The sequence below is a fragment of the Panicum hallii genome, chromosome 1 (assembly GCF_002211085.1).
Source record: "Panicum hallii strain FIL2 chromosome 1, PHallii_v3.1, whole genome shotgun sequence".
NCBI classification, from domain to species: Eukaryota; Viridiplantae; Streptophyta; class Magnoliopsida; order Poales; family Poaceae; genus Panicum; species Panicum hallii.
The window spans coordinates 2,740,871-2,757,074 of NC_038042.1; the positions used below are offsets into that span (position 1 = coordinate 2,740,871).

The 16,204-nt window shown below is 44.4% G+C and overlaps 2 protein-coding genes across 2 annotated transcripts; both read right to left on the bottom strand.

Moving 5' to 3' along the window:
• Window positions 1-2,907: 2,907 nt before the first annotated feature.
• LOC112875863 lies at window positions 2,908-4,093 on the bottom strand. The gene has a single exon (XM_025939867.1). The coding sequence runs from the start codon at window positions 3,707-3,709 to the stop codon at window positions 2,996-2,998; it is 714 nt and encodes a 237-aa protein (XP_025795652.1). The 5' UTR covers window positions 3,710-4,093; the 3' UTR covers window positions 2,908-2,995.
• Window positions 4,094-7,292: 3,199 nt separating this feature from the next.
• On the bottom strand, window positions 7,293-9,401 carry LOC112874177 (receptor-like protein 2). The gene is made up of 2 exons (XM_025937373.1): window positions 8,183-9,401; window positions 7,293-7,915 (listed from the first exon to the last, which is right to left on the bottom strand). The coding sequence occupies exons 1-2, from the start codon at window positions 9,399-9,401 to the stop codon at window positions 7,293-7,295; spliced, it is 1,842 nt and encodes a 613-aa protein (XP_025793158.1).
• Between the last annotated feature and the right edge of the window lie 6,803 nt (window positions 9,402-16,204).

Sequence of the window (16,204 nt, forward strand, 5' to 3'; positions counted from 1 at the left end):
AAGCACATTAGGTGCAACTCTCAAATAAATAGATTATAATCACGCTGTCAAGTTGCAAGTACCAATAGCAAATAGCAAATAATACATTCAAAGTGTACAGTATGTGCATGCTTTGCCACAGATATCGATGTCTCCTAAGCATAGTGATAAAACATATGATTTTTTAGAGGGAAGCAACAGACATGTGGTCTATGTGTACCAGTGCAATTCACTATTTTGTTCACAGGTGGTTTCCTGGGGTAAATAGACACAAGTAAATATTTTCCTAATGTTATACTTTATCTTCTAAGGAATCTTTAATGCAGAATATTTCGCTCCTATGAAAATTTATCTTCAGTCCAGATATTTTTATAGACAAGCATAAAACAAACCCCAAGTTCATAGCAATCTCCAAACAATTTTGCACAAGAAAATTAGTATGGTAGCATCATAGGCAATCTGTAAAATGGCAAGCGCACTGTCTACAGAATTTGGTACTAAATGATGGCGTGCCCACAAGGTCACGAGCCAATGCACATTTAACCAAGGTTTCTTAAGGATCTGCAGCTAGATTAAAAGGCGAAGAGGATAATTCACTCACAAATAGGGATGCAAGTTATATTTATTTGGTCCATTGAGTCGATCCAAAAATTTAATAAAATAAACTAAGATAGCATTGTGCGTAATTAATTTAGGAGGAGAAATAAACTAGAATGGCATGCCATCGTAATTATTTAGTTGATCCATAAAATACCATCGGCTACCCACTTGCATCCCTACTCAGAACAGAGATATCCTCGCACGAGTTAGCTTTGCAGATTTGTTGAAACGTATCGGGAAAATAATCAGTACATTCAGAGTGCTATTTACACGAGCAGCTAGGTGCCTAACCTTATTTCAGCTTACTTGGATCTTCCTCCGAATTATGATATGTTTTTTGTGTTGTGAAATCTGAAGCAGGTCCCCCGCAAGGGAATTCGGACCACAGATTTCGTCGCTCGATGCTTGCGCTTCCGGAAACATGGATGCCACAGAAGTTTATCTCTGAAACAAAGATTCAGACAGATTACGCAAGTGACATGATTTAACGCTGAAGCTAATCGACCGCGTTGTCCATGGAAATGGAGAGGCGGCGGCGAAAGGCTCACTAGTTCATCCGCTCGCCTCCGGTTATGGCGACCTAGGGCCGCGAATCACACGAAGATGAGTAGGCGCCCCAGCTGCGGATGCGAAAAGGGCTGCGGTGGCGACCTTGGAGGGCGGCCGGCTGGCCTGCCATGCTGCGGATCTTCCGCCGCTGTTGTCCTCCATCTCCCTCACCGATTCGCAGGTTTCAGCCAAATTTACACGTGATCCCTAGAGGATTTTATATAAACATATGAATCGTGACTATCAATCCCGATCCGCAGGTTATTATAAAATATCGGTCCAACTTTTATCCAACGTTTTACATAAAGTCCTCCGAATTTTTACAGATTAGTCCCTATTGCTTCTGCTCTCTCCAAGAGTATGCGTTCCCGTCCACCGCCGGCCGCTGGCCGCCGGCGCCGCTACAAGGGGCCGGAGCTCTGGTGGTGGGAGTATCACCAGATAGCACCTGGACCTCCTCGTGGTCTTCCTGATCCTTTCCTCCGCCCACTCGTCCATCCGCCCCTTCTCGCCTCGGTACGAACGCTCGACGGAGACCATGGGCGAGATGTTCCTGCGCTACGCGCCGTGCGGCGGCATCAACCGCCGGAAGGGCGATCTGCTGCCGCTCCGTGGCCACCGCGCTGCTGCACCGCTCGTCCGCACCCAGCCCTCGATCGGGAGTGGCCCCAAGTCACTGCGCCCTCCCCTTCCGGCAGCCTGCTACCTGCTCCTTGAGTTGAGGTGAAGGCTAAACGTTTTGATTGATTTGATGCATCTGAAGTCGCTTGATTAGGGTGCGTTCTGCATATTTTGCTCGCAGCTGCTTGCATCTTGTGAGATGATGCAGTTGCAGTCTATGGTTGTTTGGGCGATCGCAAAGCATTCAGTAAACTGCAAAATCAGTAGCACTGCATAATATGCTTGGCAATGCATACAACAAATGTTATTGATTAAAGGAATTTCGAAGTGGAAAATGCGATGATGTCCATCCAGCAGTGGCTTGCCTCTCTATTTAACAGAACTAGCCAAAGAAATGGCATCGCTGACCTTGTAGACAGCAAGAATCTATTCGACGATGCGGTGCTGTGCTGCAGTGACAAAGAGACAGAACTGCTTGTCCAGCTTTAGAAGCACCTCGGACTATAGTTGAGCATCAGCGTGGGATGTTTCAATAGTTGGTGGCAAATTCATCTGCACGAGTGCCTAGTTTTATGATAGATTGATATCGTGACAAGAGCTGCCCGCTGTAGAACATTTTGACTTTAGCATTCATGATTCTTCATGCCACATTGTCCTGCCTGCTTGTGCTTCCAGCATTTAGAATCTGAATTTTGCAATTTCAAGATGAATCACATGCTGCCCAAGTTTCTTAACCGGTGGCACCATCCAAACCACATCATCATGTTCCAAGTATTGGCAGCAAGAATCAGAATATATAGTGGCTTACTCTGGAACAAAACAATTATCAATTGTGAGCTCATATCTCGTGGCTAGAGCTGGCATGCTATCAGTTAAGCAGAGCAAGATCCACTCCACAAGGATCCTGTGCCTGTTGTTAAGCCACATCGCATGTGAATGTTAGCAGTGTCCATCTCATCAAACAACTAGTACTAATTTATTTTATAATACAAAAATAAAGAGTTAAAGGGACTTTTTTTTCAGGTTATAGTTTGGCAATTTAGGTGTCTTCGAAGTCAAATTTGGACAAGAAAATTCAAAGATCAGATAATTTTGACAACATGAAATGGATCAAAACTTTGCTCTTTCATTGAGTATTTTTCTGTACACTTTGTCTCCTATATACATCAAAATTGTTTGGATGATCAGCCAATCCTCTAAAACACGGATGCTAATCGCAGGGAACCTGAGTTGGTATATGATCTTTCTACAGGCTAAGAGTGTTGAGAAGCGAGACCCTGCTTTGGATCAGTCTCCTGAAGACAATCTGGAGTTCGCTCTCAAGATCAACAATCCCCAACTCCAAAACCTGCAATTGCTCCTCCTTGCACGCGATTCTCTTCTTCTGGAATGCCTTGGACACAAGAGACCACTTGCTAGCACTCGGCATCAGGATCTCCTTTGATAGGAGGTACAACGTCGATTCCAGCATTGATAGAGCAATCTCTCTTGCTTCAGACAATAGCTTGACCACTCTGCAGCTATCAGTGTCAAGAACAACCTTGCTGTTGATCTTCTTGAGCTGCTTCTGCGCCTTCTTGACCAGACGGGCATAAGACTGAGCCTTGGCCTGAACAGCCACATCATCTCCTCTCTTGAGACCCAATTGCATCTCTTGGAGGCTTGTCCTGAGCTCTGCGAAGCTCTCTTGCATGGCATTGCAGAGGTCAAGCAAGATGAGAGAGCGCTCAAGCTCTTCCTCCACAGCCTTCCTCTGTTGACGCTGGCTGCTGGGAAAGCATGTGAGCTCATCGATGCAGCTGTAGATGTTCCCGAGCTTGGACAGACCATCAACTATGGTTTTGATGGTGGCAGAGGGAGAAGAGACAGCTGCCTTCAGGGTCTGGATCTGTTCCTCGACATTGGTTACGTTGGAGCAAGGGCTTGAGGGCACACTGGCGGTTCTCAGGTGGCAGGCCATTGTTGGAATGGAAGAGGAAGTTATGAAGCCTGTTTTCACTGGAGATGGAAGAGAAGTCGAGTTTCTTCAGTGGTGTCTTCCCAGCTTTGGCTTCGCTCTTTATATAGAGAAAGAGGTTGAAGCAACCGCACAGCCAAACCAGCAGACAAAAAGAATCATTCTCATGTGTGATTGTGGTGAGCTGCAACAGAAGCCACTCAACCCAAGAGGCATCTCTGGTTGAGCTTGATTAGGACGCTGTCATGTCTGCATTATGGGTGGCAAACTGAACTGCACGGGTGAAGGGCCATCGAGTTTAGTATCAGATTCAGATCATGGTGAATTAATTAACATGCAAGTTGCCAGTGGAAGAACGAACAGCATGCTGACTTCGCTTGTCCTCACCTCCAGGCTAACAAGGCACGTTCAACCAGATGGTCAGAGCATTACACAATGGGTGGATTGTACCTTCTCCTCATGTTCCGGTTTTTCTTTGCAGTCCTAGTGCATTAGGTGCTCCTAATTATTAAATTTATTGTCACGCTGTCACATTGCAATCTCCAATAGCGAAGAATCCATTCGTGCGTATAATATGTGCACACTTTGCAACAGATATCCATTATCTCCTAAGCATCATGAGAATATATATATATATATATATTTCTTTAAAGAGAAATAGCAGAAAAGGAGAAGAAAAGAGAATTAGTTACTTGTGTTGCATCTGCACCATTTACTATTTTGTTCACAGTTGTTTTCTAGGTTAAAGAGATACAGGTAAATATTTCCTAATGTTATGTTTTTTTTCTAAGGAATCATCTTCAAAGAATATTTCGCTACCATGAACATTTATCTTCAGCCCGGACACTCGTTTAAACAAGCTTAAAAAATCCAAAAGTTTCTAGCACTCTCCAAATAATCTTGCACAAGAAAAATACTATATATGGCTGTATAATAGGTAATCTGTAAAATGACAAGGCCGCTGTCTACAAAATGTGGAACTAAATGCTCGCATGCCCACAGGGCTTTGAGCCTGTGCACTTTTAACCAAGATTTATAAGGGATCTGCAGCGAGATTAAAAGGCAAATGGGATTATTGACTCACAACAAACATAACCTGACATGGCTGTATGGAGAGGTGAAACTTCTTTCCTATGGAACTGCTGAGTGCTGAGCTAGCTTACCAATTTATTTACTCTCCATCATCAAGTTCCCTAAATGGGCTATTGACCTTATAATTTCTCAAATGGCTCACTTCTTCTGGGATAACTCCGAGGATAGGCATAGATATCATTTAGCTAACTGGCAAATGATTGCCCAGAAAAAAAGAGTTTTGAGGGCCTAGGGATTCCTGACTTGAGAACCCTGAATATCTGCCTCTTGGCCTCCTGGATCTATAGATATCACCTGTAAGGAAGTGTCCTTTGAATGCAGATTGTGAAGTAGATTGCGCAGAAAAAAATTTGAGGGCCTAGGGAGTCCTGACTTGAGAACCCTGAATATCTCTGCCTCTTGGCCACCTGGATCTATAGATATCACCTGTAGATTGTGAAGTACAAGTACAGAGTTGAGCACCCCCAACATTTTTTTTTCTGCCCTGAGAGTGGTCCTTCTCCTTTTTGGAAAGGAGTCATGTAGGCAGCTCAAGCAGCTCGTATGGGCTATCAGTGGAAAGTGGGGGATGCGAGTAGGATCATTTTTTTTTTTGAAAATAGTAGGATCATATTTTGGGAGGACCATTGGTTTGTAGTCTTGCTTTCCAATATTTGCACCTTTATGTCATTCTGTGTGAAAAGGGGCGACTATAGACAAGGTATAGGATGGTGTGGACTTGTTGACCTTTAGAAGGTTAATGCTCCAAATGGGGGGAGCTGGTTCAGATTGCCAACAACATTACCCTCATTGATGAGGATGTTGCAATTATTTTGAAATACAACTCTTTGAATGGTAGGTATTCAGTGCACTCCCTGTATTCGGTTCTGAATTTTAGAGGTATTACATCTATTTTCAGCCCTGCAGTTTGGCATTTGAATGTGCCTCCTAGGATCCATGTATTTTTGTGGCTGATGTACAATAATAGGCTGTTAACTCGAGATAATAACCATAGTAAAAGAAGGGAATTGGAGGACAAGACTTACTGTTCTGTAATGATGATGAAAGTGTAAACCATCTGTTTTTTGTTGTTGTGTGTGAGGCAATTTCTGATTCTTTTTTGGTAATTAAACAGATGGGCACTGACTTTGAGTCAGTAACAATAAAAATGCAGTTTTGAATTGTGCTTGTGCAGGGACTTTGTGGTTCAGGTGCTACTGTGTTATCAAACATGGTACCACTTTAATCTGGTGCACGGAAAATTCCAACAAAAATATGGATAGATAGAGAATGCAAACACATATGTTCATGCAAAATTTGATGTGGAACAACATTTTGTACAAAAAGAGATCAACACTTGAATAGTAGTGGATTGCAGATCAGACATAGATATAAGCATTTGCACTCAGTCTATTCGAGTGTTGATTTTTTTTTGGTTCCTTCTTTTACAAATTTTATTCAATCTCAAATTTCACATGAACGTAGATGTTTGCATCCTCTTTCTCTCCATATTTTGGCTAGAATTTTCATGTAGCAGTTTAGGTGCTATTGTGTCAGTAGATATATTCTCGACTGACTATGCGCTACCCGATTGAGATTTTATGCAAATTTGAAATTACATAACTAAAAAGGATGTGAAAATTGCAATTCTAGTCAAGAAATAATTACCAGGTTAGCTAAATTCTTTTAATTTCTAAATAAATTTTGGTGTATTTCTAAGTTGATTTAGTGTAACTTAAAATCCGGCTGTAGTGGAACCCTCTCAAAATACATAAATTTTGCAACATGTTTTATTTGGGTGCTAAATACCTACCTAGTTTTTTTTTCTAAAAGGAAGCTGTATGCATGTTATAAAAATCGGATATAGCTAGTAGAAGCAAATACTTGGTTATGATGGTGGGGATATGTTCCTTGAATTTGGACGGCTTCTTGGCTTGAATTTTGGTTATTCAAATACCTCGAAATGAGACAAAAATTGCATCCCGCGAGGTCGCGGCCCAAGATGATTTATCAGGTCGGACTTACTTTCTAGACCTTTGCATAGATGGCCCAGCTCGCATGCAAGGCCCAACTACCACGAGTAAGCACAGGGCCCACTATGAGGCGGCCGCACCTCCTCCGGCTCCGGCGCGGCGGCGGGACAGCGATACGCGGCGGCAGCGACCCGACTGGCGCAGTGCCTCCTGCCAGCTTGGCAGCCGTAGGCCGTAGCACACCGCACGCGCCGGCGGGGTCTCGCCGGTGCAGATTGCTCGGGGGTGCGGAATCGGAGGCTCGTAACCGCGTCTTGTTGCTCGAAATTTTGGAATACCCTAGCGTCTGTTTGATTGACACCCCCTTGTCTGGGTTGCTTGTTATTTAATTGCATAGTGTTATTATCTTCAAAAAAATTGCATAGTGTTATTGTTCAGCAACAAAAATATAACAGGGGAGGTCTCTTATTTTCTTGACACATTTAGACTGCTTCGATTCAGATCAGCTTACATGGTTACATTCGTTTGCATTTAAACTGAGACTAACCAAAATACCTTGACAAGACTATTTGATCATATATCACCCCTACACCAAAGAAAGCCCCAAAAGAAATAACAAAGGCAACCCTTTCGACCGTCTGTCCTGTGGATGGAACAGAGACTGGAGGTGCTTCAGCCGACCCACAGAGTTTAGCAGCCATAATCCCACACAACTTCGAGTTCCCATCAAAGCTAGAACTTGGAAATGTACTAAGCTGGCCTCCATTCGGAATAGGCCCTTCCAGGTCATTATGAGAAACATTGAATACAGAGAGGAAGTGCAGGTTGTTCAGAGCTGATGGGATTGCACCTGTGAGATGGTTGCTAGACAAGTCTAAAATTTGCAGATTTGTCACCTTGCTGAGTTGCTGTGGAATCTCTCCTGACAAGCCGTTGAAGCTCAAATTGAGCTTCTCAAGTGATTTCAACTGAACAATCTCCTGGGGAATCACACCTGTTAACTCATTACGACTAAGATCCAGTGTTTTCCCGAAAGTAGTGGCTATCCGGTATTGAAATGAGTGAGCGAAATAAAGAGGTAGCTCAAACACCCTTAGATCCAAATGGGTTGCAGTCTTTTCTGTTCTTAGCATTGTCATTTCCATTAAGGCTGTTGGTAACTCCCCTGTAAGGTTATTAGATGCTAGGTCTAGAAGGAAAAGTGAAGTTAAGTTTTTGATCCAGGCTGGTATTGGTCCGCTGAGCTGATTCCTGTCCAAAAATAACATCTCCAGATTTTTGAGCTTTGACAGCCAAAGAGGTATTTTACCGGACAATGAGCAATCATTTATGGAAAGAACTCGAAGATTCTGAAAACCATCAATCGTTTCATCTTCTGGCATTGCCTCACCCTTGTAGCTGGATCCAATAAGTAGGGATGTGAGATTTCTACAGTTCTTTAAGATCTGAAGTGTATTTGTGATATTTGTAAAATTGTTGGCACCAAGTGACAGGAAAACAAGATATTTCAAATTTCTTATTCTTGGTGACAGCTGCCCATGCAAGTTGTTGCTAGATAGCCGCAATGCCATCAGGTTGCTGCATGAGTAGATGCTTTCTGGAATTGTGCCAGTGAAGTTGTTGTACAGAAGATCTAATGCTTTTAGATTGAGCAGGTTGAAGAAGTTGACTTTGTGAAGCTCTCCGCAGAAATTGTTATCCTTGAGGTCAATCGTTATGATATTTGTGCAATTGCTCAGAGCTGATGGCAGCTCCCCAAACATGTTGTTGTTGTTCAAATGGAGTCCCTCCAGTCTCTTGAGCTGGCCTATAGATTCCGGAATCTTGCCATTTAGCCTATTACCTCCAAGGTCAAGATTAACCAGATTTCTGAGCTTCATTATTTGTGCACCATCAAGCAATCCCTGCAACCTGTTGTTTGGGAAAGAGAGGTACTCTAACGATGTAGCGTTGAATAGCTCATCTGGGAGAAGCCCACTGAGGTGGCTGTGGCCAGCCTTGAGCACTCTAAGTGCAGAGCATTTACCCATACCAGCAGGGATGCTGCCACTGAATTGGTTGAAGGAAAGGTCAAGCAATGCAACAGATGTTGAGTTGATGCAGAAAGAAGATGGTATCCATCCTTGGAAACTATTGTTGCTTGCATTGATGGCAATCAAATTTCTTGTTTTCTCCCACATTGTAGATGGAAATTCTCCTGTAAACAAGTTGCTTGAGATGTTGAGTGTTTGCAATGGCTGCTCAGTGATTGATGGATGAGGTTCTTGCAGGGCCCCACTGAGGCGGTTGAAGCTCAAATCAAGTACCGTGATGCTGCCAGATGACAATAGTTCTGATGGCAGGTTACCAGAGAGTGAGTTGTATGAGAGGTTGAGGCGCAACAAGCTGGTGAGCTTGCCAAGGGACGGTGAGATGCTTCCTTCTAGGCTTCTATAGGCTAGAGACACCTCCATAACTGCTCCACGTCCATTGCAAGTGATGCCTTCCCACTTGCAGCAGTCTGTGCCATTCCGCCAGGACATGGTAACACCACCATCATGAGATAGCCCAGCAATGAACTGTATCAGGGAGCTCTTCTCCTCCTCATTGCATGAAGTGGCAGGAGAAGCCATGATGAGTAGCAGCACAAGGGGAAGACCGAAGAAAGGCATGGCCAGCCTACTAACCTTGCTTTTGCATGAAAAAATGTGGTGCTCTCCGCATGGTTTTCCTTTTCATGAGTTTTGATCTAAGTAGCAATTGTATTTGTAAAGACCCTGCTCCGGAAGGTGGCTAACTCTTGGAGCCACGCTTGCTGAATATATGTAGGGAAAGAATGGTAAGGTGCAAGTAGGGAAACATGAAGCATGAGAAGTCAATTGACCAATCTCAGCACTTAAAGTATACTACAAGTCATATATACTAATTTGTGAGCGTGGAAAACTGGTGCTTAAATTGGCCACATGATAAAGACCACTGTCAGATTAGCAGTAATCGATCTAGGACGGCACAGGGTGCTCATTGCTTAACTGTCACATCACTGCTTTTTTTTAGCTGTTCACATCACTGATTGTGAGATGTAATGAGCCGGCTGTGGAGATGCATGCTCTGTTGTTGACACCAAACAATGTGGCTTGCTTACCACAGCACTGTTGAGCTAATAGAAATACTGCTAACTACTATCGTGGAGTTTCAAACTGACAATTCGCTTGAGCTGCCTCTTTGCGTTTTATTCATTAATCTAATCTTGACCTCCAATCGACCGCTACCGCCAATTGACCGCTGGACCGAATTTCGTCACCAACATTGCTTACCTTCTGGCTCACTTAACCAGGTGATGTTTGCACTTTGCACTTGGGGGTGATCAAAGCAGTTGAGTTGAGAGAACTATGACAAGTCCAATTTGACATTCGCGTATCCCTTGACAGGCGCCCTCTGTTCTGTACATCTTTCTACCAGGCTCAATCTACCAGCTCACTGCCATGATCCAGGAGTGACGAAACAAGATCTATGACTCCAGAGACACGCGAAGATTTTCCACGGCGTCGATGAGAATTTACACAGAAGGGTGACCTGCGTTCCTCGCTATCTGGGTTCGCCACTTTTTGTGAGCGTGCAAATGTGATCGCTGTTGCAACTCATTGACAAATGCGCAGCGGAGACGATGCTGTGGAAGGCGAAGAATGTTGAGCAACAATTGTGCTATGCAGATACGCATTGCTGGTCAGTTGTGACGACGTCGTCTTCGGCCTGATGCGTTTGCTTGTTTCTCCTTTTCATCTTGACTCTTTGACTTCTAGAGCGTGGAGGATGTTTTGCTGGTCAATCTTTTTCTCCCTACTGGCTACTGCTGGTGCTGGCTTTGTATTGACGTCATCATGACATCATTCGTCGACATGTACACACTTTTTTTTTTGAAACGAGATCAACATGTATATACTTGGCCCAGATTTTTATGCAGGTGACGCTGTGCACGTTTACTAGTGGAGGTTTTCCTTTTGCCAAATGTTCTCGTATGTTTTTAATACTACATGTTCGCCAAATATACTAGAATCAAACAAATTGTTGCCAAACTCCTAGTAGACGAACATTCTCCAATGTAAAAAATGTAAATATGAATCTGCATACTAGAATCAAACATGCATTTGCCGGCTATTTCTTCTAGTCCCTGTGTTCCAGCAAAAGCGACACATTTGAATCTTCAAACTTTGCATGGTTGTGCTCCCTGTGTCCTGCAAATGCCACATGTTTGAATATGGAAACTCTGCATGTTTTTTTAAAAAAGGATTCCCTAAATATCTAATCGTGCCACACAACTGAGGTCAAAATGGATAAATGATTTCCACGGGGTTTGTATCTTTCAAAGGGATACTTTCAAAGGGATACTTTCAAATGGATAAATGTTCTTAAAAAAGGCTGTTTTTCTTATGGGCCACATCCGCAGCCCAGGTCACAACACGGCCCAATACGTCGGAAGCAAGAAGCGCGCGACACGGACGCCGGGAGAGTTTTTAAAAAAAGGGATAAAAAAATAAAATTCAAAAAAGGGGACCTGGATGGGAGAAATTAGGAAAATGGGTACCTCCCGCCCTTTGACCGGGCGGAAAGAAACCTCCCGCCCACCCATCGGGCGGGAGGTTACCCGAGGGGCTCTTCGCAAAATTTCTTATTTGCGAAGAGATCCCTGCCGGGGCCTGCGGGGGCATCCCGCCCACCCAAAGGGCGGGATGCTGTCCTGAGGGGCATCCTGCCATTTGGTCGGCGGGAGGTCCCCCCGGCTATATAACCCCGAACCTGCTCCAAAAATTTCATTTTATCCAGCAAAAATTAGAAAAAAAGAAAGAGAGGAGAGGAAGAGAGAAGAGAAAGCGGCGAAGCCCTGTTCACACGTCGATTTGGAGGTATATTCTCATTCTAGCCGTATAATTACTTGAAAATAACTATAATCTAGGAAATATTTCATAGAGTAGTTATGTTTTGAATAGTTTTTAGTATTTTCATTTGTTTTTAGTATAATTTATATTCTGAATAGTTTAGAATTTGTAAAATATAATCTGAGAATCGCTGAAACTTAGGGTCGTCGTTGTGTATTAATATGTAGTATAACTAGTTTATTCAACTGTGCGGTATTTTCAGATATGTCTTCTGAGAAGGGTATTTTCAGTATATATTACGAAGAAGGAAATGTGATTTATGGGCCAAATGGGGTAGATTTAAGTGAATTCAACTGTGCGGTCAGAGGAATTATCAGACCGCACGAGAGGATATTTGAATCCCTATGCAACTGGTTAATGAGGGGATTAAGCATTAATCAGGAGACACACACTATGAGTGTTCAATGCGTCATAAATCGTACCACTCACGCTTTGATCTGGGAGCTGATGCCACTTGCAAGCAACGAGGACTGGTTAACTTATCTGCAAAATGCAAGTCATTGGCAATGGCCACTGGTACTCCTTGTCAGTGTGCACCAGAACCCTTTGATAAACATTGAAGCTGCTCCGGGGGATGAAAATATTGATGAAGAAGTTGAGGAGGCAAACATTGAGGCAGGTGGGACCGCAGCACCTCAATGCGTGGCTGATGAGGGGGAGAACATACCCTTCATTGTTGAACAGCTGCAAGACGAAGAACGTGAATTGGACGAAGCAATGAATGCCGTTCGTCTGATGATGACGATGATGTGCCTCAAGATTGGGTAAGCAGCGACTTCAGTCATCTTGTCGTAGATGACGGTTCTAGCTGGCCTTCGGATTGCAGGGAGAATGAAATTATCCAGGGTGCAAGGTACCACTCAATTGAAGAGGTGAAGGAAGCTGTTAAGTGCTGGTCTCTCTCTCTTATGCGAGAGTTTAAAACAGTCGAGTGCAAATCTCGTAAGTACGATGTGGTATGTGTGAAGGATGGCTGTCCGTGGCGGGTGCATGCCTATAAGGGTTGGAGATGAGGTTTGGTACGTTCGAGGCTGCATATGATAATGTTTCTCGATTGCTGGCCGTCCTATGTCAGAGAAATCCTGAAAGCTATTATGACCTGAAACCCTAGACAGAGGAGAAGGTCCACCCTACACATTGCAGCGGGTCTTTTTCAGCTTGGGTCCATGCATTAACGCATTCCATCACTGCCGGCCTCTCCTGTGCATCGACAGGACCTTTCTCACAGGAAAGTATAGATTGCAAATGCTGACAGCTATTGAAGTGGATGAAAACAATCAATTGCTGCCTGTTGCTTTTGCTTTTGTTGAGAGTGAGAACACAGACAGTTGGTACTGGTTCCTGGAACGGGTTAAACTTGCAGTCGTTCGGGATAGGGAAGATGTCTGCCTGATTCATGATCGTCACGCCGGCATACTGAGGGCAATACTAGATTTGCAGCAGGGGTGTGTGGAGACCGGAGAGCCGCCCAAGTGGCGTGATGTTCGCAGTAGGTGGTGCATGAGACATATCGGTGCAAACTTTTTCAGGCAGTTCAAGAACAAGCACCTTATGGATACGTTCAAGAGGCTATGCAAGGAAACGAATCAGCAAAAATTTAACAAGCAGTGGTAGAAACTTGATGAACTGACTGGGAAGAAAAGAGCCGAGGACGCATCAAAAAACATAATTGCACAGGATGAAGCAGAGGCTTTGTGCCCTTTGCCAACAGATACTGCACGTACTCACAGAAGGTCTGGGTCAGCGGTGAAAATCTTTTCTGAATGGATTGAGAATGAACCCAAGGAGAAGTTGGCGTTACTTTATGATACCGATGGTGCAAGGTACGGCATAATGACCACCAACTTCGCCGAGGTTTACAATTGGGTGCTGCGAGGTGTTCGTGGGCTTCCATTGGTTGCAATTGTGGAATTCATCGTCCGCGGATGTACCGATTACTTTAGGGAGCGGTTCACTAAAAATCAGGTATTCATGCGAGATCCTGACAGAAATTTTAGATTCATGGTAACACAATATATGACTAAGAAGGCAGAAAGCGCCCGGCTACACCACGTACGGCAATGTGGTACACAGGAGCTCAAGTTTGAGGTATCTCCTAAAGACAGGGCGCGACGTGGCATGAGACGTCAAACTCCTGTAAAGGAGTGCATTCTCAAGTTTGATGGAACTTGTTGTTGCTCATGCATGAGGCCCAAGTTGCTGCACTTATCTTGTTCTTATGTAATGGCTGCTTGTGCGGATATTCGACATCCTGTCGATATATATGTTTCCCATTACTTCAGAAAGGAGACAATTGCCAGCACCTGGCAGTATGAGATCTATAGGTTCCGTTTGGTTGGATCGTTCACTGAGACAGCGAATCCTGTTATATATATTCCAGACCCAAAATCATCACGAGTTCAGAGATGGCGCCGTCAGACACGGCGTATTCGTAATGATATGGATGAGTCAGAGCTCCGTCCGAGGATACAGCGCTGCAGTGCATGTAATCAGATTGGACACACGTATAAACATTGTCCAAACAATGATGCTGGCCCCAGTTCTGCTGAAGCTGGCCCTACAGGTGATGCTACAGATGGAAGACCTCCGGTTGCATCAAGGAGTGGGAGACGTCGCCGATCGAGTGCTAGTACGTCATCAGGTAGGGCTGGAAAAAAAAGCTCGCGGCTCGAAGCTCGGCTCGGGCTCGGAGCGGCTCGGCTCGGCTCGGAGCGGCTCGCGAGCTTAGAACGAGCCGAGCCGAGCCTCTTTTCTCGGCTCGCTAAAACGCCGAGCCGAGCCGAGCCGGCTCGCTCCGGCTCGCGAGCCGGCTCGCGAGCTGAGGCCAAACCAATGAAAGCCTGCGTGTAGCTGTTTATGATGCTCTTTATGCATTTTTTTCTTGCTGTTAAACATTTAAGAGTTAGAAGTAAGTTAAACTAAGAGAATCTTGCTGTGGTCCTGTTAAAACCTTGCTGAGTTGCTGTTATGAATGCTTCTTATTGAAACCTTGCTGTTTTCTCCAAAACTTATCTGTAATGCAATAACTAGTTGTGGCTCGCGAGCCGGCTCGAGCCGGCTCGCGAGCCGATAACGAGCCGAGCCGAGCCTCTTCCACCAGCTCGTGAAATTACCGAGCCGAGCCAGGCTCGGCTCGCTAGATGACCGAGCCAAGGCGAGCCGAGCCGAGCCTGGCTCGGCTCGGCTCGTTTCCAGCCCTATCATCAGGCATCATTTAGTTGCAATTTTATTTGAACGTTGTTTGCTCATGTGTAATATTTATCACGTTGAGATTGTATCACACCTGGATGTGTATTTGTAATATTTGCCGCATTGACTGAAGACAGAATATTTGGATTCTACTTGCAAAACGTTATCATTTAACTATCTTCGTACGACTTTTAGATACCGTAATCTTCTTCATAAAATTGAATTAAAATTTTATATGCATACATAAGAGTATGGCGAATAAATCTTATATTTGAAAAAAGTCTGAATTTCAAATAGTTTGCGAAACATAAATTCTAAGAGAATATAACAAAAATCACAACCGGGGGACCTCCCACCCGCTGGCCGGGCGGGAGGCCTGCTTCAGGGACCTCTTCGCGAATAAGAAACTTTTCTTATTCGCGAAGAGGCCTCTGGAAATTTTTTCCGAACCTCCCGCCCGATGGGTGGGCGGGAGGTTCCTTTCCGCCCGTTCAAAGGGCGGGAGGTACCCATTTTCCTAATTTCTCCCATCCGAATCCCTTTTTCGAATTTTTTATCCCCTTTTTAAAAAAACTCGACGCCGGGATGCGCAAAGCCCACGCCGCGAGTCTGCGACGCGGCGGCGGCGGCGGCGGTGACCCCCGCACTGCCGCTGCGTCGTCGACTCGACGGCTCGGACTCCGGAGTGCGCCGCACGCGCGGGAGGACGATCCCCGCAGTCTAGGGTGGTGGGTCCTCTGAGACGTGCTCCCAAGGTACATCCTGCAGAAACCCTGTTGGGAAAAGCTCGAGTTTGAGATGCCCTGACATTTACGATTGTGACAATACTACTATTTTAGAGAAAAGTGACAATACTACTATTGTAGGATATTTACGATGATTCAACTGAGTAGTGTTTTTTCCAGAAAGAAAATTGAATGATGAATGCATTATTTCTGTACGGAAATCTACAAGTTTGAGGGAATGTTTTGGGTGGCAAATTTAGAGTGCTTCAATTTAAATCAGCTTACATAGTTGCATGTTTTATTTTCATTTCCCCCAATGGGTTTTTTCTTTGAACGGGTATTCCTGTTGCCATTATTTTTAATATTTGAAAATAAGTTCGTACATTGATATGACACGTGGGTAATGGCAACGCAACTTAAAAGGAAGATACATCAGTGCTTGAAATCCACAATCACAAAGTCCATAAGGGGGAGAGACCAACTAGATAACCTAGAGTTCTGGTACATAACCTGAACAAAAAGGACAGCCATGAATATAACCAAGACTCCAGAAATTAGCTAATCACTCTGTCTTGCATGTGGTCAGCCCCAGGATTGCTTCCATCTTCACCATGGGACTGCTGGTCA